We start from the raw sequence: 26143 nt of genomic DNA on the forward strand, positions 1-26143 counted from the left end.
AATGATTTTGTAGTGTTTCACATTTCAAGGAAAGGGCGATCAAATTTGAACTTGGTGGAACGAAGAATCGTTGTCTGGTTCCAAAGAACTCTGTGTATGGTATCAATAGCATGAAAAGCAAGGATATCTGTAGGATATCCATGCTTTTCATGTAGGATATCTGTATTAAAATTTAGATATTCCACAAATTAAAAATAGAAAAATGAATAAAAGTTAATAAGTTAGTTATAAGGTATTTTATAAAAATAGTTATTTAAATGTTTGTTTCGTTATATGTTGCGAGCAAGATGTTTTGAGATGTCTTTAGCTACTGAAGTTTTGATTAGATGTAAAATAAATTTATTTAATTAGATATTAGGGCATAATTATAATTTTGTATGAGCTGTCAAGAAAAGTAATGTTGGTGTTGTTTGTTATGCAGACAAACATTGTTTACAAAGCATGTCAATGATGAGGGAAGCAAAAGTTACTGCGGTATTCATGTTGCTTTTTTCTTTGTTTTGGTTTGAAATTAAGAATATTTTCAACTGTATCTATGTGTTACTTATTCAGAATGAGAATGGAGGTGTAATATTTTCATCTCATCTATAATTGACATGTTAGTCTCACATGTTTAAACTAAATATGCTTGGTTTTCACAAACTTAATTTATGCTTTTACTATGACAGTAGGATTAATCACTAGGGTGGGTAATTCTACTGCCATGTCTGCAATGGCAGTCTGTTCTGTAAAGGTAAGGGAAACAATGTTCTAGGAGAATAAACCTAGAAAAGTATACAAGAACTGATATTCAGAATACCTTTAAATATATCAACCAGATATGTCAGGGTAAAATTCTTTGTACTCTTTTGATTGTTTCCCATTAGTTCTTGCGTGCATCTAATAACGGCTTTTGCATCCTCTGTCACATCAAACTTTTCATATGTTTCCTACAAATAAAATTAAATAATCAAACAATAGTCTATTCTTACATGTAATAATCTATTCTTAGACTTAATTGCTTAATTATAAGTTCAAACTGATTAAATATTCTATCCAGGAACATGATCATCACTCCAGAGCTCTTGTTTGGAAAATACTTACTGAAGTAACAATTCTAGTGTAATTAATGTATATTACTTTACATTACTGTTATATAAAATATCACTTATATTTTCAGTTGAATATGTTCCTTACATTTACTTAAATTTCTTTCCTCAAGGCTATTGTAACAAACATTTACAGAGTGAACATACAATAAACATATCGAAAGAATTTATATTCAAATTAGGACAGTCATGACAGTTGAAATTTGAAGTGATATCTAATTTATGTAAAATGCCTATTTGTAGAAAAAATTCCTGTGCAAACTTCAGTCTGAATGTGCTTCGGTAGGATTGATATGAAAGAGCAATAAAGATGTCTAGTAAACTGTTCAATAATATTATTAAATCATTAATTCAAAGTGATAATAAAATGGTGAAGCAATGCATGCATCAAAACTATAGTTTGTGAAAAGCTTTCAGGCATTTTGCAAAACTACTGTCAATTCTTGCATTAGCACCCACCATTAAAATAAACTACTGAAAAGTCCAAGTAAAGCTCCACAAACACATGTTCTAAAATGAATTCACAATAGCAAACTATATACTACAATAAACCATTCTTATCATTTCTAGGAGTCAGTTTTAGTGAAGACAGCTTGTATAATATAGTGGCTTGTAGTTGGACCAATACACTGACAGTCTCATCGCAACCTAGGTAGTCATATTTTTAAGGTAAATGAAATTTGTTAGCTTCAATTATCTAAGTTGTTTTCATTTTAAAAATCCTGAAATCAACAGGCTAAATTCTTTATATTTAAAATGAAGTGTTCTATAATGAATGAAAATAATATTCCTGAGAAATTATCTTAAAATCAACATTATAAGCAAATATGGCTACTTCATTCATAGTGAACCAAATAAAGAGACACTGAAAAGATACACATTGAGAGAAAAAAATTTTTTTTTTCTTGGATTACTGAATTTATTCTCAAAAGGCAAAAATAAAACTCAAAACAATAAATCACTATATATTGATTTTCCTGATAATATCAAAGCACTAAACTGTTGGGGTGAGACAAGGAAAAGGTTCAAAATTACCATGAGAAACATGTTAGCTAAACAGAAATTAATCAAAATGGCATTGATCACGACAAAAAAAAATTATTCTGTCAGTTCAGTTGGTGCAAGCATTGTAACCATGATGATAAGAAAGATACTAGTCAAAATTAATGATGACAACTTGCAAAAGGTTTTTCATAAATATGGACAGGTGTCCTCAGTATTAAGAGGCTAGTTTTGAAGATGTTCTCCTCAGTAGAGAATGTTATCATAAATATGAAAGAATGTTGAAAACAGTACTAAACTTTCTAGAAATTCTAGGTTATATTGCTACTATGATAATTAAATACTTAAGGCATTACAGCATATACTAGAAATATAAATTACATCAACTTTAATATATACTTTCCAATATTTCAGCAATGTCACGTTGCCATCTTCATGGGAACTTAAGATAAAGACACGTGCATGCAAGTACTACATAACAGCAAATGAGAAATGAAGTGAGGAAGCTACCATTTTCCTAAAGTCCTGATGGTGCCCCCCTGGCAGGCTATATTAGGTGTTCTTGACCTTTGGGCTGAAGTTCTTCTGATGTATGTTTCCCAAATTTGGGGCAGTCTCATGCATCCAGATTTGTTGAGGTTTGGCATGTTCCTAAGGGCTGAGGTTGATTCCATGAATAGTCTTTCATATCTGAACTTGCTGTGGTGTATTACTGTGGCTTCTTCCACCTTATTCTGTGGTGAGTATCCAGAGCATGGTCTGCAAGCCCAGAGTGGCTGTAATGGTGAAATCGGATGTAGTCCTTGTGTTCTGAGATTCTGATATTCGTTGTCCTGCCTGTTTGGCCAAAGTAAGACAATTTACAGCTGCAAGGGACCTGGTATACACCAGGTAGGTATAGGGGAAGTGATTGGTCTTTAGTGGAGCGGATAAGGGATGCCAATTTTCTATATGGTCTGTAACAAGAGGGTCAAATCATGTTTTTTTGGGATTTTGTTGATTTTTTCCGATGTGCCTCGGATGTAGGGAATGATGATGGATTTAGAGATTGATTAATCTTTTTTGTGAAGGGGGGGGGGGATGTGGATAACTGGTTTTAGTATTTTTTTTGGGGGGGGGGGGTAGCCATTGGCTGAGAAATTGTTAAGGATGTGATTTAGTTCAGTGGTTAGGGCTATGTCATTTGAACAGATTAGTTTAGCCCTGTTGAATAGTGTCTTAATAATTCCATATAGTGGGGGTGGTGGGATTGTTGGTGAATGTATGGGTGGGTTTTCTATAAACTGAGAAAACCAAGGTTCCATAAGGTTGGCGGGTGACTATTGTGTCTAGGAAGGGGAGGCTATTGTTTTCCTCTTTTTTCCAGGGTGAACTTGATTCTAGGGTGTTGGTTGTTTAAGTGTGTTAAGAAGGAGAGGAGTGTATCCGGGCCATGTGGCCAAATAGTGAATATATCATCAACATAGTGAAGCCATATTGTAGGTTTTTGTGGGACAGAATTTAAGGCTTTCTCTTCAAAAGTCCCCATAAAGAAGTTGACCAAGGGTGGGGAAAGTGGTGAACTCATGGCTGTCCCCTTACCAAGTCCCTTGCAGCTGTAAATTGTCCTACTTTGGCCAAACAGGCAGGACAGCAAATATCAGAATCTCAGAACACAAGGACTACATCCGATTTCACCATTACAGCCACTCTGGGCTTGCAGACCATGCTCTGGATACTCGCCACAGAATAAAGTGGAAGAAAGCCGCAGTAATACACTGCAGCAAGTTCAAATATGAAAGATTATTCATGGAATCAGCCTCAGCCCTTATGAACATGCCAAACCTCAACAAATTTGGATGCATGAGACTGCCCCAAATTTGGGAAACATACATCAGAAGAACTTCAGCACAAAGGCCAAGAACACCTAATACAGCTCGCCAGTGGTAACCATCAGGACTTTAGGAAACGGTAGCTTCCTTGCTTCGTTTCTCATTTGCTGTTATGTAGTACTTGCGTGCACATGTCTTTATCTTAAGTTCCCATGAAGATGGCAATGTGACGTTGCCGAAATATTGGAAAGTATATATTAAAGTTGATTTAATTTATATTTCTAGTATACGCTGTCAATTCCTTAAGTACTTAATTATCATGTTTAACCAGCGTATAAACCTTTCTACAAGAATTATATTGCTATTGTAACCTACCCAACAATGACAACAGTACGCAGCAGGTGCTACTAAGAAAGGCATCTTGTAAAAAGTTGCCTGAACTCATGCTATACTATGGTAACTGTTCCTTCATAGGCCACATCCAGCCCACATTTCTGCACCACGCAGAAAATGTGGCAGTCAGGATCATAGAGCATAGCGCTAAATCCAAACCTTTGCTAATGCAATTAGCAAGAAAATAACATTTCTAAATAATGGGAACTGAAGTACAATTCAACCTAATGTTGTTGGAAAAGAAAAACCCATTGAGAAGGAAACTAAAAATGACATATCAGATACAGCCTAGACAACATGTGATGAAACACTGGAGAGACACAATGAAAAAAAAGACACAAGAAATCCTACAAACCCACATATAAAAAGTGAAATAACACAGAGGCAAGTGCATCAGCAGTATCTAAAAAACAGTGCAAACTTAGAAAATGACAATGGTAAAAAATATGTTGATACAGGAAAAAGCAATGAACTCAACAGGCACTCAGTACCACCTTCAAAATTTGCAAACACTACCCTCCAACACCAGCAATTAGAACAAGAGTCAAATTCAAGAGAACAGTTTCAAATAAAACATGGAGGATAGGCAGGAAATAGAAAGAAGGAAATAATAGAAATAGCACTATGCAGCTGCTGATCCCAGAGACACTAGAGAACAATAAATCAGATGGGAGGAAAAGGAAATAACGACCTTTCTGTTGATAAAGTTAACACCAAGAGAAGCAATAAAACACAATCTTTGCTTCCAAGCTATGACAATGATTAAAGCAAATCAGAAGAGTCTTTGAAACCAAAAGCAGAACAGAAGCAGATCTAACCCCTAAAGAACATGCCACCATAAAATGTTGACAACCTTCATCTCATGATAAAAAGAATCACACTGAAGTTAATACTAGAGCAAAAGTCAGCCACCTGGAAACCAAAGATCACAGTCTAGGAAACTGTTCACTAAACAGCACACATGTAGGAGAATGTCACAGTAACAATACTAATATAATAGAAGCTGAAAACAATGATCAAAAGATATGCTTACTCAAAGCCACTCCCAGAAATGAAAAGAAGAAAGAAAACAGCAGGAAACTGAAAGGAAAGGGAAACAGAATGAAATAGAGAAAAGAAAATTTTACAACCTAATAATCAATAATGGGTGGCCCACTTCTTAAAATTGCCTCCCTAAACATAAGGTTTTTCTACAAAAGCAAGAGGCAATAGTAAATCAAATAAGAATAAAAAGGTATTTGTACATTTTTCCTCCAGGAAATCCACATAACAGAAATCAAGAAAATGGAGAAAATACACAACATCACAGCGTACAAGAGTGGGGGGGGGGAGCAACATTGCCAAAAGGAATGGCCATAATTTTCACAGTGAACTTTCTAGAGACACCTGTATCCTCCACAAGAGACTAAGAGGGAAGAATAATATCAGTAATAGTCAAACTGGGCAATCAAACAGTAAATGTCATAAACATATATGCATCCAACAATGACAGCAAAAATCACTTTTCTTCAAGAACTTTAACAGTTATATGGAGGGGTGACGAACACATTTTTGGAGGTTATTTCAACTGTATAACAGATGAAAGGGATAAAATAGGAGACTGCACCCACAGAGAAATACAACGAAGAACCAATCTAAACACACTATGTAGGCAACACAGCATGAAGAACCAACCATAATTCTAAAAACAAACCCCCTCCTACCCACTTGGACCAATGGAAGAGTGTCAACAAAAACAGATAGATTAAACCTCAGCAAAAATCTACATCAAATTCTAGAGTTAACAGAGACCATCTCAGTCAACAACAATAATAACACGTTGACTGCCGTAATGTTAAAAAAATTTTGTGATCCCCAGGCCAACTTCTTTTTGTTTTACAATTTTTTTTACTTCTATAATAGGCCACCTGTTGTACATGTAGTTGAAGTTCTACTGCGCTAATTATATAAACCTGTTTACCAGGCCCCAAATTTCCATTACTCATAAGCATTTCATTTAGATATGAATCACGGGTGAACTATGCGGCCTGAAAGAAAAATCTTTATGCGAATCAAATATGATTAACGAAACGCATTGAAAAAATGTAGTGTGAATCGTATTTGATTCATATGGCAGTCAACGTGTTAATATCACAGATCATGTCATCAATATAAAGTACAAACCTCCAAATAATGAGCCTAGTTTCTGGCATATGATCCAGCACTCACGAAAGATCTAGATTTACTAACAACACTGGAAAAGGTAATAACTGTAAAGTGGGAAAAAGAAAAAAAACGGAGCAAGCAGAACACAAAGACCATTAACTGAATTGTGAGACAATCTTAAGGATGAATACTGCAAAATCATAACAGAATGGAAACAAAACAAAAATAATTGAAAGTTTATTTTTCACTTGGTTAGACTATAATAAATTTAGTTTAATCCTTTATCCAAGTGTGAGCCACCTACCAGACTAGTTTCGACCTTTATTGAGGTCTCTTCAGTAGGAGCCAGGCCCAGAGGTGGAGATACCAGGCAGAGGCAATAGCGAGATCATCTTTACCTATAGGAGTTGCCTAAAGGTGTGACACCTTTTTTATTAAATTACTCTGGATTTAGAGAAAGATGTTGAAAGTTTATTTTTCGCTTGGTTAGACTATAATAAATTTAGTTTAATCCTTTATCCAAGTGTGAGCAAACAAAGTTTGCGCCAGAAAATATCTCATCATCATCATCATCATCAAATTCCTGCCATGTACCCTCAAGGGGTGTACAGGATATGACAGTACTACATGAAAAAATTACATCATTAATAACTTCCTATCTACAATTTTCCTCCAAATCAGTCTGTTACTTGTCAAGACTTCAACATTATCAGATCTTATATTTCTATCGTCTAACGCATTTTGTACCTAAGAATATTTTGCCACCTTCTTGATATTTATTTTCTATATTCTTGCCAAAGTCCTCCCATGACTTTTGTTTAGCTAGTTTTACATACTGTTTAGCTTTCTTACATTTGTATCTGTATTCTGTAAGAGTAAAAGCTGACTTATTTGCCAGGAACTTTTGATATGCTTTCTTCTTTTCCTTCACTGCCTCTTTAACTTCCTGTGTCCACCATGGAGTTCTAATTTTTCTATCCTTGCAGACAACTTCACCACATGCCTCTCTAGCTGAATCAATCAGGACTTTCTTCAAGGCTTGCACTGAATCGCCAAGGTTTGATTCCTGTTCTCAAACTCTTTTATTTTTTCTTCAATAATCTTTCTGTATTTTAGTCTACAGTTCACATCTGAGAGCTGCTCAACTTTTATTCGCTTTAAAACTTTCTTACATGTTATTCTTTTCAATATGAAATTCAATTTTATCCTGCTCAAGACTAAATAGTGATCGCTTCCAATTTCAATTCCTCTGTACACTCTGGTGTCCTGCACCAGGGAGAAAACATCACTATCAACAATAACATAGTCAATGAGACTTTTCTTATTCCTAGCCTCTTCTCTCCATGTGAATTTGTGCACATTTTTATGTTGGAACATGGTGTTAGTAATAACCAGTCCATGTCCTGAGCAGAAATCCAACAGATATTTGCCATTATTATTAGCTTTGCTCTTTTCTCCAAATTTTCCCAAAATATTTTTATATGTCTCACAATCATTTCCTACTCTGCTATTTAGATCCCCAACAAGGACCAACTTTTCCTTTTTCATTGTGTCAGTTGCTTTTTCTAAAGCGTCAAAAAATTCGTCCACTTCTACCTTAGTAGAACCTTCTGTGGGACCATAGGCACAAATAAGTCTCATTGTCCAGTTCCCCATTCTCATATTTGCCCACATTACTCTACTTGAGACTGAATGCCATTCAAGAAGATTAGCCTCGTATTTTGTGTTGAATACTATGGCTACTCCTTCTTTTCCTTGATTGTCATTGCCTGAATATAACATTTTGTATTTATTGCTCAGAAAGATCTCACCAGTTTTGGTCTTTTTTGTTTCAGTCACCCCTATTATGTCGATCTGGTACTTATCTAATTCCTCAGCTAGCTCCATTTCTTTGCCATTCAAGCTTCTCAGAAAATATCTTCCGGACTGAATATGGTGTTGTACTACCTTAACACCACCAAATTCCTGACATGTACCCTCAAGGGGTGTACAGGATATGATAGTACTACATGAAAAATTTACATCATTACTAACTTCCTATCTACAATTTTCCTCCAAATCAGTCTGTTACTTGTCAAGACTCCAACATTATCAGATCTTATATTTCTATCGTTTAAGGCACGTTGCACTGTATCAATCCACCTATATCTTGGTCTTCCTCTGGGTTGTTTTCCTGCCAACCTGGCAGAGAACACTTGTTTTGCTAACCTTTCCTCACCCATTCTGTTTAAGTGACCATACCACCTGAGATTAGCTCTGCTAATGCATTCCTGGATGCTGCAATGTCAAGTTCTTTCCTAATATCCTCATTATTAATATGATATTGCCATTGATGCTATCTGTTCACATCTCTAATCTTTCTCAGGACTCTCATATCTGTGGTCACTACTCTTTGATCGAGTGTTTTACTTCTGACCCAGCTCTCAGATCAATAAGTTAAAACTGGTTTGAACACTGTCTTGTATACAGCTAATTTAGTGTTCTGACTAATTTCTTTCTTATTCCATATGACTTTATTCAATTGACTTCCTATCATACCAACTTTGTTGATTCTGTTGTCTATCTCCATATTTCATTTACCATCTTCAGTAAAAATCATGCCTAATTAGCTGAAATGTTTTACTTGTTCTACAGGTTCCCCATTGACAATACAGTTGACATTTTCAACAATTCTACCTATTTTCATTGTCTTTGTCTTTTTAATGCTGACCTTCATACCATATCTATTATAACAGTTACTCAATTTAGTCAGGAATCTTGCAAATTTGTAGCGGATTTATTTAGAAGTATAACATCGTCTGCATAAAGCAAAGAGCTGACATTACCATCTCCAATTCTGATATCATGTTTAATACCACTTTCCTTTATAATGTGATCTATATAGATAATGAATAACAGAGGGGATAATGTACATCCTTGTCTCACACCAGATTTAACATTAAACCATCTTCCTCTACTTTCTTCAATTCTAACTGTTAATTTCTAACTCAAATAAAGACTAAGTATTGCTTCATACAATGCCCCATTGACACCATATAGCTGTAGCGTATTGAATAGCTCCTCTCTTGGCACCTTTTCATATGCCTTTTCAAGATCGACAAAACTTAAATACAGATCTTTGTTATATTCCCATGCTTTCTCAACTATTTGTCGTAAAGTGAAGATCTGACCTGACAGCCTCTATTTGGCCTGAATCCAGCTTGTTCTTCACCAAGCTTTTCTTCCGCAATTCTTCTCAACCGTTTCTCAAGTATACTTGCATAAATCTTGCCAGGAACACTCAGTAGGGAAATTATCACATTCAGTTTTATTTCCCTTTTTATATATGGGTACTATTAGAGCTCTACTCCAATTATCAGGAATTCGTCTCTCTGTCCAGGCCTTCTGAACTATGCAGTGCAGCCACTGTAAGACTTTTATACCATACTTCAAGATTTCTGGTCGAATATCATCTACTCCTGCTGCCTTTCTACATTTCAAGCCTTGGATGGTTTTTTCTACTTCAAGTATGGATATGTATTCCTGACTGTATGCCTGTTGAGTGTTTTTTACCACTGTGCTATCACTGCTTGTTTCATTTAGCAATTTTTTGAAGTAATTACTCCATACTTCAAGGATAGCTTTTTCTCCTGTTTTCATGTCACCTTTATCATCTCTAACTCCTTTTACAGCACATTTCCTCCATTTCTAAGCTTCTTCAACAACCTCCAGAATATCTTACTACCTTCTTGATATTTATTTTCTATGTTCTTATCAAAGTCCTCCCATGACTTTTGTTCAGCTAGTTTTACACAATGTTTCCCTTTCTTATATTTGTCTCTGTATTCTCTAAGAGCAAAAGCTGACTTATTTACTAGGAACTTTTGATATGCTTTCTTCTTTTCCTTCACTGCCTCTTTAACTTCCTGTGTCCACCATGGAGTTCTGATTTTTCTATCCTTGAAGACAACCTCACCACATGCCTTTCTGGCTGAATCAATCAGTATTTTCTTCAAGGCTTGCCACTGAATCTCCAAGGTTTGGTTGCTGTTCTCAAACTCCTTCATTTTTTCTTCAATAATCTTTGTGTATTTTAGTCTACAGTTCACAATCTGAGAGCTGCTCAACTTTTATTCACTTTAAAACTTTCTTACATGTTATTCTTTTCAATATGAAATTCAATTTTATCCTGCTCAAGACTAAATAGTGATCGTTTTCAATTTTTCAAATTTTTATTTGAAAAATTGAAATTTGTGCATATTTTTATGTTGGAACATGGTGTTAGTAATAACCAGTCCATGTCCTGAGCAGAAATCCAACAGATATTTGCCATTATTATTAGCTTTGCTCTTTTCTCCAAATTTTCCCAAAATATTTTTGTATGTCTCACAATCATTTCCTACTTTGCTATTTAGATCTCCAACAAGGACAAACTTTCCTTTTTCATTGTGTCAGTTGCTTTTTCTAGTCTCAAAAAATTCCTCCACTTCTACCTTAGTAGAACCTTCTGTGGGACCATAGGCACAAATACGTTTCATTGTCCAGTTTCCCATTCTCATATTTGCCCACATTACTCTACTTGAGACTGACTGCCATTCAAGAAGATTAGCCTCTTATTTTGTGTTGAATACTATGGCTACTCCTTCTTTTCCTTGATTGTCATTGCCTGAATATAACATTTTGTATTTTTTGCTCAGAAAGATCTCACCAGTTTTTGTCTTTTTTGTTTCAGTCATCCCTATTATGTTGATCTGGTACTTATCTAATTCTTCATCTAGCTCCATTTCTTTGCCATTCATGCTTCGTATGTTGATAGTACCGATCTTTAACTCTGGTAATGTTGAGTTGGGATGTGCTTCCAGATTTGTTCCAGTAGCTGACTTTTTTGCTGTTCGACCTGGTTCCCTGGCGAAAACAACGGGGCCTTGTTTAACCGGACGACGCCCCAGCCGGCATGAAATTTTGTCATGTTGTACCATCATTTCTATATTGGTTTAAGCCAATAAGAATACAATTTGGTCGGCTAAATCCCAAATTGCAAGCCTATCCTCATTTGTTCAGTATCCAGGTGGATACCCAACAGGGTGCACCACAAGAAGGTGAGGATTGGACATTAGGTCAGATGCCCTGGTTGGTTCTCCGCATTCCTTTAAAGGCAATGTGGAGGTCTCCTCTCAAGTATCCAGCTTTGACCCTTAAGCACCCCTTAACTTTATGTTTCTACACAATTTCAGTGGTAAAAAAAGCAAAATTCAAAGTAGAAGCTTAAAATATTACCTTACTGAGGCAATTATCGCACGTGTGCTTATAATCTGCAAGACACAGCTGGTTATCAAATATTTCTCCAAAATATTCTAACATCTGTAGTCTGCGACAGTCAGTTTTATTTTCACAATAATGAACCATTCGGAACAGATTGTCCATGTGCATTCGCTTTGCTTGATAATTCTCATCATCATTTTCTGAAACCAAAGACAATAACAATAATCAAACTTTAAAATACAAAAGTATAAAGAGTTAAAAAGAAATTTATTTATTAATAAATTAAATAAATTAATAATAAATACCTACAAAAATGTATTGTAAAAATTAAATATAAAATTTATTGACAACAACAATAGTAATGTAAATCAATTTGAGAAAGATCTGAAATTCTAATTTAGGTGTTTTGAATAAGGGAACCGCATACTTCTGAAAACTAAATTTCTGTTACTAAAATATGAAAGAATGTAGCAATTCTGTGTGGTCAAATAGTATATGCATGCAATATAATTTTTTGTCAATGCAACCAACAAATGATAAGTAATCCAATGCAATTTTAATATCCTGACAGAAAAAGGATTAGGTATTCTAAAAACCCAATTACTGAGACCAAAACTTTTCCAATTCACTATAGGCCTTGAATAAGCAGAGTAGTGGTCACCCACCAAGTAGCAAGAATCATTTACTACCTACAAATTTGCAAAACATCAATGCCACAGTAGAATTTTAACTCATAGCCAATTGGTTAGAGACACTATCCTGCACTGTGTGTAAAAGAGACAGAGAGAGAGAGAGAGAGAGAGAGAGAGAGAGAGATGTAATCATAAGTTTCTAGCATGATATAACCAGTGGTAAAAGAGTCCTCTTTGCTGACTTCTCTGCCACTTCCAATGTATGCTAGAAGTAACCAAAGCAATAATTCACCAGAAGTAATAATCTATTAAATAACATTGTGAGCAGCACAAGTAAATTTCATTTTACCTGTATCGTCTTAAAGATGATGTGCAAGTGTGTGTATGTGTGTGCACATGAGCATCAAATTCTATTTGGAGTTGAGCAAACCGCTGCTGAGACCAGGCCTGTGAGTTTTAATTCCAGTTTTGGCAGAAAATAATAGAACTTGCTGGGAAAAAGGCGACAGGTGACTTATTTGGAATGATTATGGTAGAGTCATTACACTCATCAAAGGTGTTCAGCATCTTCAGTGAGTGTTCTCAAAGAGTTTATTATTAAGAATTCTTGGGAAAATTCATAATTTTAACATTCCTGATTACCAGGAATAGTATAAATATTTCCAGAGAAATTAGAGTTATTATTATTTTAACACTCATTTGATTATTAAAAATACTCTCACCTGATCTGGCCCAAGTCCACCATAATCCCAGTCCCTTCACGCCTATATATATTCATATGCAGTGTGAAATTTAAGTTATTAAAATAAGACAATTATTTTTGAATAAAACACCAATTTTCCTTACTTTATTGTAGTTGCCTTTTATGAGTAAAATGTAGAAAGAATGTTGGCAGTGTTTGAAAAAAAAGAGGGCAAAAATAAGCAATCCTGTTGTCCAATGTGTTCCAAAGCACTGCAATGAAAAGCATCATCAAATGAGTTTCATCATCATCATCTTGAACATATTCATATCTTGAAAAGAAAGAAAAGTAGAAGATGATGCACCAACACCATCCACTTAAAACACACATTTCAATTTGTAAAACAGCACATGCTAGAAGAAGATGAATTAGTTGCTAAACTTACAGCTGTAGAAGGAATTTCTATTAATGCTATTTATAAAAAAAAAAAAATTAATTTAAGAAAGTTTCTCTAAAAGAGGTTTGCAGTTACAAAGAAATCCATCATGAGATTAATCATACATAAGACTGTTGCAGTTGAACTTTTGGAAACAAGTACCATAGGTAGAGAATCCTCACCTTAAGAAAACTGTTTCCAACTTATCCCTATTTTTGAGGCAACTTAATGTTGTGAAGCTCTCTTCTTGGTAATGAAGTTTATTAAGTCAAACCAACATGCTGTCCTCAACAAACAACTGACTGAACTTCTTCATACTATTTTAACTTCACATCAGTTAGACTTTAAAGTATTATCTGCAAAAATGAAAACCCAACCTTATTTTCTACAAGCAGTACAAGGGTGGTCTGAAAAGGTCTCAGCCTAACAATGAAAAAACAAATTTATAATTTCAAAATTATTTTTATTTTTCGACATAATCTCCCTTAAGACCAATACATTTATTAAAGCAATGCTCCAGCGCCATTATCCCATCCCTATAGTGGTTCTCAGTAATATCCAAAATACCTCCCTACAGCTGCAATCACCTCTTGATTCGAAGAAAAACGCTGACCAGCAAGGAAGAGTTTTAGTTTTGGGAAGAGATAGAAGTCAGAGGGAGCCAAATCTGGGGAAAAGGGTGGATGTTCCAACAATTCATAGTGCAGATAGATCCCTTAATTTTCCCATTGCCAAAACACCTTTGTGGGCAGGTGCATTGTTCTGATGAAAGACGATTTTTTTTCTTCTGCAAACCGGGTCTTTTCTTATGAATTTTTTCATCTAGTCTGGTTAAAAGATCGGGATAATTATACCCGGTTATTGTTTTACCCTTTTCGAGATATTTAATAAACAAAATGCCTTTAGCATCCCAAAACACCGATGCCATGACCTTTTCTGCTGACGGAACCAACTTTGTCTTCTTCTTTGGCACTGAACAACTGGCTTCTGTCCACTGTTTTGACTGCTGTTTGGATTCTGGTGTGTTATGGTGAATCCAAGTCTCATCCATAGTAATAAATAGATGCACAAAATCAGTTTTATTCTTGTTAAAACGCTCCAAGCACTGTTCAGAGATTTTCATGCGAGTGCGTTTTTGATCTGCTGTGAGCAAGCATGGCACCCATCTTGTGCAAAGCTTTTTCATTTGCAATTCTTCATGCAAAATATACCCTACACATTCTTTTGAAATGCCTATAGTGTCAGCAATTTCACGCACTCTGACTCGCCGGTCATCCAATACCATATCATGCACTTGATCAATGATTTCTGGTGTTGTTACAATTTTTGGATGTTCTTCAAAGCTGGTATGGCAGTGTTTAAACTTGGCAGCCCATTTCTTAATTGTTGAAAATGAAGGTGAAGAGTGCCCACAAACTTTTATGAACTTCAAATGAATTTATTTTGGCATTAAACCTTCTTTTACAAAGAATTTTATAACTGCACAATACTCAATTTTATCCATTTCAAGGGATACAGACAACACTTTTGCTTCACACAGCTATATAAAGTAAACTATTTGACTTGCAATTTCACATGGATGCTTGTGACCAACTTAGAAAAAAAAAATTATGCCAATAGTTTTGCCATCTATGGTAGAGGCCGAGAACTTTTCAGATCACCCTCGTAATTAAACAGCCTGATAATGCAAATATAATTATATGTATCTGCATGTGTTTTTAATAATTAAATTTTTTAGAAAATATCTTGAAGCTCACAAACATCTGAAAAATCTTCCTATGAGGCTCTTGAACCTAAGAAACTTGGCCACCCTTACTACAGATGAATGGACCAGAATGGACCATATGAACCTTCACATATATTGCAAGGATGGTTCATTAAATTTTGGTCTAATAAGAATTTAAGGTACCTGTTTTGCAGAAAAGGGTATTCTTTAGTTAAAGAAAGATTGGAATTCTTCAAGATTGGTTTTGAAACAGATATATTTGTGACTACTACTGATACTACTACAGAAAAATTAGGAAAATTACTGCCAACCTTTCAATGCATGATAAAAGTATTTTATGTCAAAAAAACTAACAATATAATAGTTATAATAATATAAATAACAATATATTATATTATTTATTGTGTAGAACTTATGGAGACAAAAACAATATATATATATATATATATATATTTGAAATAAATTAACCACGCTACCGGCCAAGACGTCTATAGATGTTAAGGTTATCATGGATGCGAAGTGCATATTAAAATTGTAATACCACTGATATTACATTGAAATATATGATGGATAAGAAGAAGCGTATGAGGATGAGTATTTGATCCATAATGGCCGGTATGGTGGTTAAATGACTAGAAGCTGAGAGATAAAAATATATATATTTTTTTTAATTAAAAAAAAAAAAAAAAAAAAACTGCACTACTATCCAACTTTGGCGATGGCACAAGATCATGACCACGTGCTGAACAATACTGTGGTATCTGGAACGTCTTCAAATGTCAGTAATACATTGGCAATTTAATTTATAGTTATGTTTTTTTTTTGTCTCTTTTCATGTAATGCACCCAATGAAGTCTTCTAAGAAGATGAAACTAATTATGCTTGCTATTTAAATAAAAAAATAGTATTTCTATTTTTATCTCTAGGCTTCCAGTCATTTAATCTATTTCAAATATGTTCCACAACCAAGTAAATCTGTTGTGTGTGTGTCACAATACACATAAGCTATAGTATAACTGCTTTGTTAACTGTTTACACTGGCCTGACTTTTGGTAAGGGGAAGAGTACAATTTAAATTTAAAAAAAATTAAATCAAACTTTTTAAAATAAAAAATTATAATAAAATAAAATAGATAAAAAAAAAGTAAAAGGGGAACTATATCAATTGCTACTTGTTAACTTTTCTACAGTTCTGTTACTTTTTTAGGTTCTGTCCAATGATCAGGTTTTCTTGTGTTGGGGCTGTGCTATCTTGTTCTTCAGGTATAGAATATCAGAACAGGATGGCTGAATCTATATTTAACAAAGACATGCTGTCATCAAAAGATCAAGATGCTATCTACCCAGCTCTGTTCTTCTCAATAATGCCTTATTAGTATCTGTTCAAGCAGGAACATTAATAATTGCACTCAAAAGTTTTAACTGTCTACAGAATGTAATTATTTTAGGACATTCCTTTTCTATTTGGTGGTTATCAGATAAATATATAAAATTATATGGGTTTCTTTTCAATTACAAGAAAAACTCACATCACATTTACTAAAAGTAAATTAATTTTTACATAGTAGAGAAACCACAGAAAGCGATAACTCTTTTTTACAGGAATTTCTGACAACTCTCCTTTTTACATCTCTGTTCCTGTCTAACTGCTCTTAGGTTATTCTTAAAAGCAGTTAACTTATTCTGCTCATCTCTCAATATACACAGTACTTTCAAATGAGTGAATGACATCATGAGAGCAAGACATTGCAAACAGCAAAGAGTAATTCAGACATGGCAACAGGATACATTTATTAGTGGCACATTTATATTAAGCTTGACAAGAAATTATACTCTTGTTTTAATCCTATACCCAAGTGTAATCATAGTATGAAGTAACTTCATGATTAGTCTATTTGTATGTAGAGGCTGTTAACTTCACATCAACTGACTTAAATATCCTGTAATGCAAAAACATTATGGGAAGGGTCATTACCTAGACCAGTTTTAATCTTTATTGAGGGCTCAATAGTGGGAGCCAGACCCAAGAAGATAATTCTTGTCAAGTATAATATACACTGTAACCAAGAAGAAAACTTTCCCCAACTATCCCTGATCCAGAATATTTAATAATAAAGTGATACACCGTTTTCTCTACTTGAATATGGAAAATATATGACTTCTATATTTAATTAAACCTTGGTATATTATATTTGCAGACCACTAAAATTATCAGCTTTCTTTTTTTTTTACCCAACTATCTGTTCATGTGGATGCAATATATCAACCACTTTATGTTTTGTGTTCATGTTATTTCAATGGTATCTGAATGATATTTTAATTTCAGTGGATACTTGCACACCCATATTTTGATTCACATGTAAACACTGCAAGGCAAGTGGGATGGTTAATGTATATCTTCAAATATGTTTCAACCTTCTACCGAGAGAACGGTAAAACCTTTGTGTTATTGATTATACTGTGTATTTTCTTCATGTGAGCATTTGTACATGATCATACTGTATTCACTCGAATATAACTCGCCCTCGCGTATATCTTGCACCCAAGATTTTACTTTACAAAAGAAGTTTCGCATACAGTTTGCACACGAAAAAGTTTAGAGAGTGAATGTTGTTATGGCAGTTTCAGATATTTTGGAATTTGGTTGAGGAGAATCAGCATTTCAACTCAACAATCGTTAGCTCGCCTTTGTCATCGAGTCGGGTGATCTTTTGTTAATACCACACCAATCATATACATAGAGATGCAAGCAACCAGCAGAGGAAATGTGGGAGTGAGAGCATTAACTTCTACTTGATCTTGGATTGTGCAGGATGGATTAAGATTAAGAGACCATCATTAGACCATCCTGTTGTTCAACTGGATTTTGAGAGCTTAAGACATGATTTTGCAATGTCCCACAAAAATAATGAGATATGGTAATAAATTTAATTATAGAAGCATTGTTGCTAGATGATTCAAATACATCGCATGCTTAAGGTGAGCTGCTGACTGCATAAATAACATTGATAATTAAAATTCAAATGCATTAATTTTATGAATAATGTAAGTAATTATAATGAATACTGAGGATTTAATTATAAACCTCAATTTAGCTTTTTAATGAAAAAGTTCAGTTTCTGAAAATCCTCACATGTATCTCGCACCACGTTCTTTTAACTTTCATTTTTCATTTTCATTTTCAAAAAAAGTGCGAGTTATATTTGAGTAAATAAGGTATATATACATATTTATAGTTATCCAAAAGAGGACAGGCTATTCAATTAATACATTGGTAATATGAATAGACAGAAAGTTATGGAAAAGGATAAACTTGTTAACATTGGATATAAAGGACTGAAGACTGTATTTTTCAGGAAATACATAAAAAGAGCATGTTCCAAAGGATGGTGAGCTAACAAATGAAAATGTGACTTTGGAGTTGAATTGTGAGGGGTTGGTGACTAGCCACTGCATACCTCTTATAGATGTAAGTCTCTTGATATAGAAGAGTGTAGCAATTATTGATGCAAAATCTAATGGGTATTAACGTAAAAATATATGTAAAAAATACATGTAGCAGGAATTGAACATCTATGTGAAAATGAAGTAGTGAGAGAAGTGCCAGCAATCAGTCAGCACTGAGTCAAAAATTTTAGTAGAAGCACTAAGGAACAGCCCAATTCAGTATTCAACAGTTAGATTTATGATTCGTACAAGGTTAATAAAAACTATTCGGAGTTAAATTACAGTAATTAATTTGAATTTCTATGCATGTATACTGGTATACTAGCATTCAATAAGAGAATGGAAACAAGTCCAGTGTGCAAGTTGCCATCTCAATATTTTCTACCTCATCCCACTTGAAACTGTCCTCTATTCAAAATGGACGTGCTATTTGTTCAGGATTAATATCTGTTTGAAGGTAAAGTACAGGAATTATTTCCAACTCTCTCTCTCTATTATGTTACCTTGCAAAAGGACCTTTTTTATTTTTGTCTATTATCTTTTCTAATGACTCAAAGAATTTCTCTAAGAGAATGGAATGTGTGTTTGGCATTTTAAATACTACAATTTGCTCTTTCCTTTTCCAGTTCTTTATTGCCTGAATATATTAGGGTTATTAATTAGCAAGATTTCTCTTTTGATGTTCGGTGTCTAAGTAACTTAACTTCTGTGTCAATATGTTACTTCAGCAACTTCTCTGTAAGCTATACCTCTTTAGAAATGAGGCTTTGTGCAATGATAATACCTATCTTTAATTCTGTTAAAATTATCCAGTATCTGACATTCTATCTTTTTTGAGGTGCTTTGTTTAATTAGATGATGCACATATGGCATGAATAGAGACTGTGAAAGGGTGCATGGTGGCCACGGAGTGGGAATGATGAACCAGGAAGGAGAGAGGGTTGTGGACTTTGCAGTAGCGTTTTTGATCTGGCAATTGTGAACTCGTTTTTCTTCAAGAGGGAAGAACATTTGATAACATTTAGAAGTGGTAACAACAGCTCACAAATTGACTACATTTTGACTAGAAGAAAACACCTTAAGGTTGTGACAAATTGTAAAGTAATTCCAACAGATCAAGTAGCACAACAACACCGACTGCTGTGCGCATACTTTAAAATAAGATCGAAGATAAGAACTTCTGGTTGCCATGGGATGAAGACAATTAAGTGGTTTCGCTTAAAAGAGGAGAGTGTGAGGAATCGTTTTAGGGAGAGAGTGTTAGAGAGGATTTCAGATGGACTGGAAAGTGTACAAGATTGGTGGAAACATAATTCAAAAGTAATCCTGAGCTGTGCAATCGAGGTGCTTGGTGAGACATCTGGAAAGATTAGAGAGCAGAAGGAGGGTTGGTGGTGGAATAATGATGTACAAGTGGCAGTGACAGCTAAGAGGAAGGCAAAGCAGAAGTGGGATGAGTCAAGAGTGGAAGAGGACAGAGAGGTGTACAAAGAGAGAAAGCAAGAAGCCAAGAGAGTTGTGGCACAGGCGAAGGCCATGGCATATCAAGATCTGTATGATCAATTAGAAACAAAGGAAGGACAGAGAAAAATTTACCAACTAGTGAAATGTAGAAATAAAGCAGCTAAGGACATCTTACATGTGAGGCAGATCCAAGATGCTGAAGGAAGAGTATTATGGAGGGATGTGGACATAAGAAACAGATGGAAAATATACTTTGAGGGACTTTTGAATGAGGAAAATGCAAGGACTCACAGAGGAGATGGGCAGCCTTCTGAGGGGATGGTGCAGAACATCAGTAGAATGGAAGTGACGGAGGCCATGAAGAGGATGAGGAATGGAAAAGCGGTGGGCCCCGACAGAATTCCAGTGGAGGCATGGAAGGCACTGGGGGAAGAGGGAATTGACCTGCTGTGGGACCTGTTCATGAAAGTTACTACAACAGGAAAATATACCCGAGGAATGGAGGGAGAGTACTCTTGTTCCCATCTACAAGGGTAAAGGGGATGCACAAGACTGTAAAAATTACAGAGGAATAAAGTTGATGTCCCACACAATGAAGATCCTAGAATGGGTTCTTGATGGCAGATTGAGGGAGGAGGTGGAGATTGCAAAGGAACAATTTGGCTTCATGCCTGGTAGATCAACAAAAGATGCTATCTTTGGGTTACGACAGATGATGGAAAAATATCGAGAGAAACAAAGGGAGCTACATCTGGTATTTATTGATCTGGAGAAAGCATACGATAGAGTGCCAAGGCAAGAAGTCTGGAGGTGTCTGAGGGAGAAGAAGGTGCCGGAGAAATATGTCAGGTTGGTGCGGGAAATGTACAGAAATGTGAAGACAAGTGTTCGGACCTGTTTGGGACAGACAGAAAGTTTTCAAGTAACAGTTGGCTTACATCAAGGGTCAGCATTAAGTCAGTTTCTGTTTAATATTGTGATGGAGGTGGTAACAGAGGAGGTGAGAGAAGATGCACCTTGGACAATGTTGTATGCAGATGACATCTTGCTGTGTGTAGATTCAAGAGAAGAAGCAGAAACTAAACTGGAAAGATGGAGAAAAGTACTGGAAGAGAGGTATGAGACTGAGCAGAAGTAAGACAGAGTATATGTGTTGCGCAGTGGGTGGTGGCCAGGAGACAGATCTGGAGCTGGAAGGAAATGTCATCAGGAAGGTGAGAGACTTTAGATACTAAGGTTCAACAGTGGAAGAAGATGGAGGAGCTGAGAAGGAAGTGGGATGCAGGATACAAGCAGGTTGGAGGAACTGGAGGGAGATGGCTGGAGTGTTATGCGATAAGAGGGTGCCAATCAATCTGAAAGGCAAAATTTATAGGACAGTAGTGAGGCCAGCTATGACATATGCTATAGAAACTGTGGCTCTGAGGAAAAATAACATCAGCAGGATGGAAGTAGCAGAGATGAGAATGCTTAGGTGGATGTGCGGTGTGACCAGAAAGGATCATCTGAGAAATGACTATGTCAGGGGAACAGTGAAAGTTACGAACTTAGGAGCGAAAATACAGGAGGCAAGGTTGAGATGGTTTGGTCATGTGATGAGGAGGGAGGACGAATATGTGGGAAGAAGGGTCATGCAGATGGATGTGCAAGGAAGGCGGAAGCGTGGGCGGCCAAAGAAGAGATGGAGGGAGCTGATAGAAGAGGACTCGAAGATGAAGAACTTGGATGTGGTGACAGCCCAAGACAGGAAGGTGTGGAGGAGACTCATAACAAACAGTGACCCCACTTAAGTGGGAGAAGCTGTAGAAGAAGAAGATGCACATATGGCATGATACATATTTTTCTTTTGGTTTCAGTCATACTCAGCCAACTAGCTAATTCTTCAAAATGAATATCATTATTCAGCAGTGACAACATTCCTATGTGATGGTCTCTTCATAATTATCTAACTTCAGTCCTTAAGTGATCCCAGACTGTTGTCATTGTTTTTACTGTTTGGAATTATGGTCATGGCAACTAAGGCTATGAGGGCAAGTGTATTATGTCTGTTAATTGTATACATACATACTCATTTACCTATTCTATGAGATGGATAAGTGACCCTGGAAGTGAAATGAAAGCAAAAATTGAAATAAAGTAACCTCTCCCATCAACAAAGCATAAATGATTTTAAGTATATACACATACAGAATGCATATAATCCTATAGTGAACATACTTTCAATCATTCGACGAATCCTGTGCATATCTTGATAATTATAAAACAAAATGCACCAGGAACTTTCTCCATCCCTGCCAGCTCGACCTGATTCTTGATAATAGCCTTCAATGGATTTTGGTAAGGAATGATGAAGTACAAACCTGACATCAGGCTTATCAATGCCCATTCCAAATGCTACAGTAGCACATATTACCTATATATAAAAAAAGAGATTACTTTCAATTTTCATACAACAATAAACTTTTTTATTTTTTTTTAATATTAGTTTCTTATTTGTGTATAGGATGTGAGAAATTCAGAAGTATGTTAGTATGTGTACTAAATATAATTTTTGTTCCCACAAGGTTCCGATGATGGTCAGACAACGTCCAAAACGGTCCACATCCCGTTAACCCCTGTCCCAGTTTCCACATAAGGATATTCTTCCCCTTTGTTTCCCCCCCCCCCCCACACACACAAAAAATGCAGCCCTAAACAAAATAATATATATATATATTTATATATATATTATTAATAGTAACCCAGGTTTCCAATCTTATTTCCTGCGTCAAAACGCACCCCCATGTTTTTCCCCCATCCCTCTCTCTTTTTTTTTTATTAAAATAAAGTTTATAAAGATACACCTTTATAAATTTTAACACTGGCTTGATGGCATGCAGTATAGTAATATAACTGCTACATTCAAGTTGGATCCAATTAGATATTATACTATCTCAAAACACATCAGTATATTAACATAACATATTCTACTGTTGTTTTAAAGAACTGCTGGAGAGAAAGGGAGAAACAAGAAATAGGATAGTGAAATTTAAACATGCCAAGGTAGACAGTTGCTTTTATTGTCATAGGTATTTAGCATTGTGTACCTCATACTATGGTGCATAGATTTTTTCGGCTTAAAAAAAAAAAGTCGACTAGACAGTCTGATAAGGAACTTTATTTTAACTACATACTGAAGAGATAAATAACTGCTAGCTCTTTTGCATCAACATAAAGACTAGGAATAAATGATGCTTTAAATGTGCCAGTGACAGCTAAGATAGCTTAATGGTGAATAAGATCCAATCACTGGAATATACAGTTTCTGAAAGAGGCATAGTCTGGTAACCCATAAATCAAATTCAGATTAGTTCACAGTAGAGATGGAGCAAAGAATACTAGTGGGAATCCAAGAGATGAACAACAGGATGCAAAGCGTATTCAACATTCTACACTTGTTATCCCAGAGGCTTATGTATGTATTAAGAATGTTACATTTTGACCCAAGAAGTTTTACAACTGAGATAACTATTTGCCTTGGCTCTGGATAAGGCCTGCATTTATGATAAAAGTGTATACAAATAATCTTAGAGGTTGAAAACCTGAACCCATTTATAAATTCCTGAGAAGAAAGGTTCATGTTATACGAATTACAAGATGTAAAGGAAATTGGAAGAAGTTGTTCTATTACTGAATCAGCCAAGCAAAAACAGCATGAGCTCCAACTCTTGGCAAACAGGGCTGAGAGAACCCACTCAAGCTTGAAGGCTCAATTAGATAAGTTTATAAAAGAGAGAATTAAGTAACTTCTAACACCAAAATCATCTCTTTTAATATGCCAGACTACCAAGCTGTGTCACATGCTTTCCTACATCAAAGGAAACTGATGCTCATTTTTCAGGAAAGCATTTCTTTTCCAGGTTCTAAATAGTGATTTCTTTTCCAAATACATGATCTAATGTTGAATTCTCTGAAAGCCAGATTGTGTCTCGGAAAGAAGGTTGATGCTCTCAAGAAACCATAAAGGATGAGTACTGACCATTTTTTCAAAGATAAACAATGCTACATTTTGAACCAAGAAGTTTTACAACTGAGATAACTATTTGCCTTGGCCCTGGATGAGGCCTGCACTACTTCATGTCAGAAGGGAGAGCTGTGTGATGGTATATGGAGGACAGTTCGAGACCAAGAGCATTCGTGTAAATTGAATGCTCTGTACATAGATGGCACGTTTAAGAGTACCTCTTTCTGCTGCATGTTCCCCTGTTCTTTGCCTATTAAATACCTTCATAAAACTAAATTCAAACAGACACTATCATTATGGTTAAAAAAAAAAAAAAAAATTCTGTATTCATTTCACCAACATCAGTGGCATAAACATCAACTTAAATGAGGCACATCATCATCTACAGACCAAATCCATTCTCCAAATTTTGACCAAACCCCGAATTGCTGCTATAACAACTCAAGTTTAACTTAATTGTCACCAAACTGTACAATTCTGGTAGCAAGTGATGGTGAATTTGAGCTGTGCAGAAGAAAGTGATTTTTAATTGATGAATAGTCCGTTTTTCTACGTTTTTGAGTGCTAAATTGTTTCTCTGAATACGAGTGTACTTCAGTGGTTGTTTTTTGGAAGTTAGTTGCTGTCGCGATATAATATATTTTGGTTACCGTCAGAATCGAATGCATAACGGTGGAAGACAAAACGAAGCTAAGTTTTCATTACTGTATTTAGTTATATTTCATTTTATTTAGTGTACTTAAATGTTTTGTTTTGCTTGTACTTTTTTTTCTTATTTATTTAACGGAATTTATTAATTGAATAATTAACAATTACGCTACTCAGCAGTAAGGAATGATGGCGGATTCAGCTGCAGGCGCAAGTGGCATATCGCCAAGTCCTCTGCCATTTAAGAACTCAATTATAAGCAATATCATAAGGGACTTTGGGCCATGCAGTATTTGCGGCATGTATGCGTCTCGGGAATTAGATATGTGGCTTGTGAAAGAGAGCGGAGAGCGTATGTGCGCAAAATGCAGGCAGTGGGAGGAAATAAGTGCATTCGAATTATCAATATCCGACCTTGCTCCAGGAACGGGGAATGAATGTAGGAAGACAAGTAGTGTGATAGGAGAGAATGAAAAAAATATATATATGAATGAGAAAATAATAGTTGATAGTGTGGAAGGTGTGAGTGACTGTGAAAGTTTAGGAGATGGTTTTGTTTGGGAGAGTGAATTTAGATTAAGGGTGACTGACCTGCAAAGGGAGATAAATGAGCTGAAAGAGGAGGTGGAATGTCTTGTGAATGAGAGCAGAAGTATGAAAGATAAGATTAGGAGAATGGAAGAGATAAATGCAAGCCAAATCAGAGTAGGGGAGAGAGAGAATTTTGGGAGTGTTAGAAGAGGAGAGAAAGGAAACAGAAAAGAGGGAATGAGTGAGAGGTATGTGGGTGCTAGAAGAGGAGAGAATGGAAACAGTAGAAGAGAGGGAATGAGAGAGAGGTATGGGAATGCTAGCAGACAAGAGGATGGAAACTAGGAGAGATGGAATGAGAGAGGGATATGGAAGTGCTAGAAGTGGAGAAAATGGAAACAGTAGGAGAGAGAATGAGAGAGATGTACGGGAGTGCTAGAAGAGGGGAGAATGGAAACAGTAGGAGAGAGAGGTATGGGAATGCTAGAAGAGAGAATAGCGGTAGAGGAGAGGGAATGAGAGAGACCTATGGGAATGAAAGAAGAGGAGAGAATGGAAACAATAGGAGAGAGAGAATGGTAAGAGGTATAATGTATGGTGGCTCAATGATCCGTGGTGTTCAAGATAGGATGCATGAGGAGTGTTTGCCAGGAGGAACAATAGAAAGGGTGGCTATGGCAATTAAGAGAAGTGAAAAGGTGGATGAGATGATTGTGATGGTAGGAACAAATGACTTGAGTGGTAATGTAAATCGAGCAGCAAGAGATATGAGATTTTTGCTTGAGGCTGTACGGAAGAAGACAGAGAGAGGAAAAATAGTGTGCGTGTTGCCTAGGTATGATAATGATGAGCTGAGCAGAAGAGCGGTGATATTGAACAGCATAATAGCGAGAA

At 35.7% G+C, this 26143-nt stretch overlaps 1 protein-coding gene across 2 annotated transcripts in view; it reads right to left on the reverse strand.

Annotated features, from left to right (window-relative positions):
• LOC150100573 (recQ-like DNA helicase Blm) overlaps positions 1-26143 on the reverse strand; it is a 317833-nt gene that overhangs the window by 42971 nt on the left and 248719 nt on the right. For both annotated transcript variants that reach the window (XM_090401345.1, XM_090401343.1), the window contains 3 exons: positions 22285-22480; positions 11696-11880; positions 800-929 (listed from right to left, as the gene is read on the reverse strand). In XM_090401345.1, coding sequence (XP_090257471.1) covers positions 800-929; positions 11696-11880; positions 22285-22480 — 511 coding nt within the window. The remainder of the gene's footprint in view (positions 1-799; positions 930-11695; positions 11881-22284; positions 22481-26143) is intronic.

This window comes from Typopeltis vanoorti, chromosome 12 (genome assembly GCF_054136105.1).
Source record: "Typopeltis vanoorti isolate ZY-2024b chromosome 12, IOZ_Tvanoo_1.0, whole genome shotgun sequence".
Lineage (NCBI taxonomy): Eukaryota > Metazoa > Arthropoda > Arachnida > Uropygi > Thelyphonidae > Typopeltis > Typopeltis vanoorti.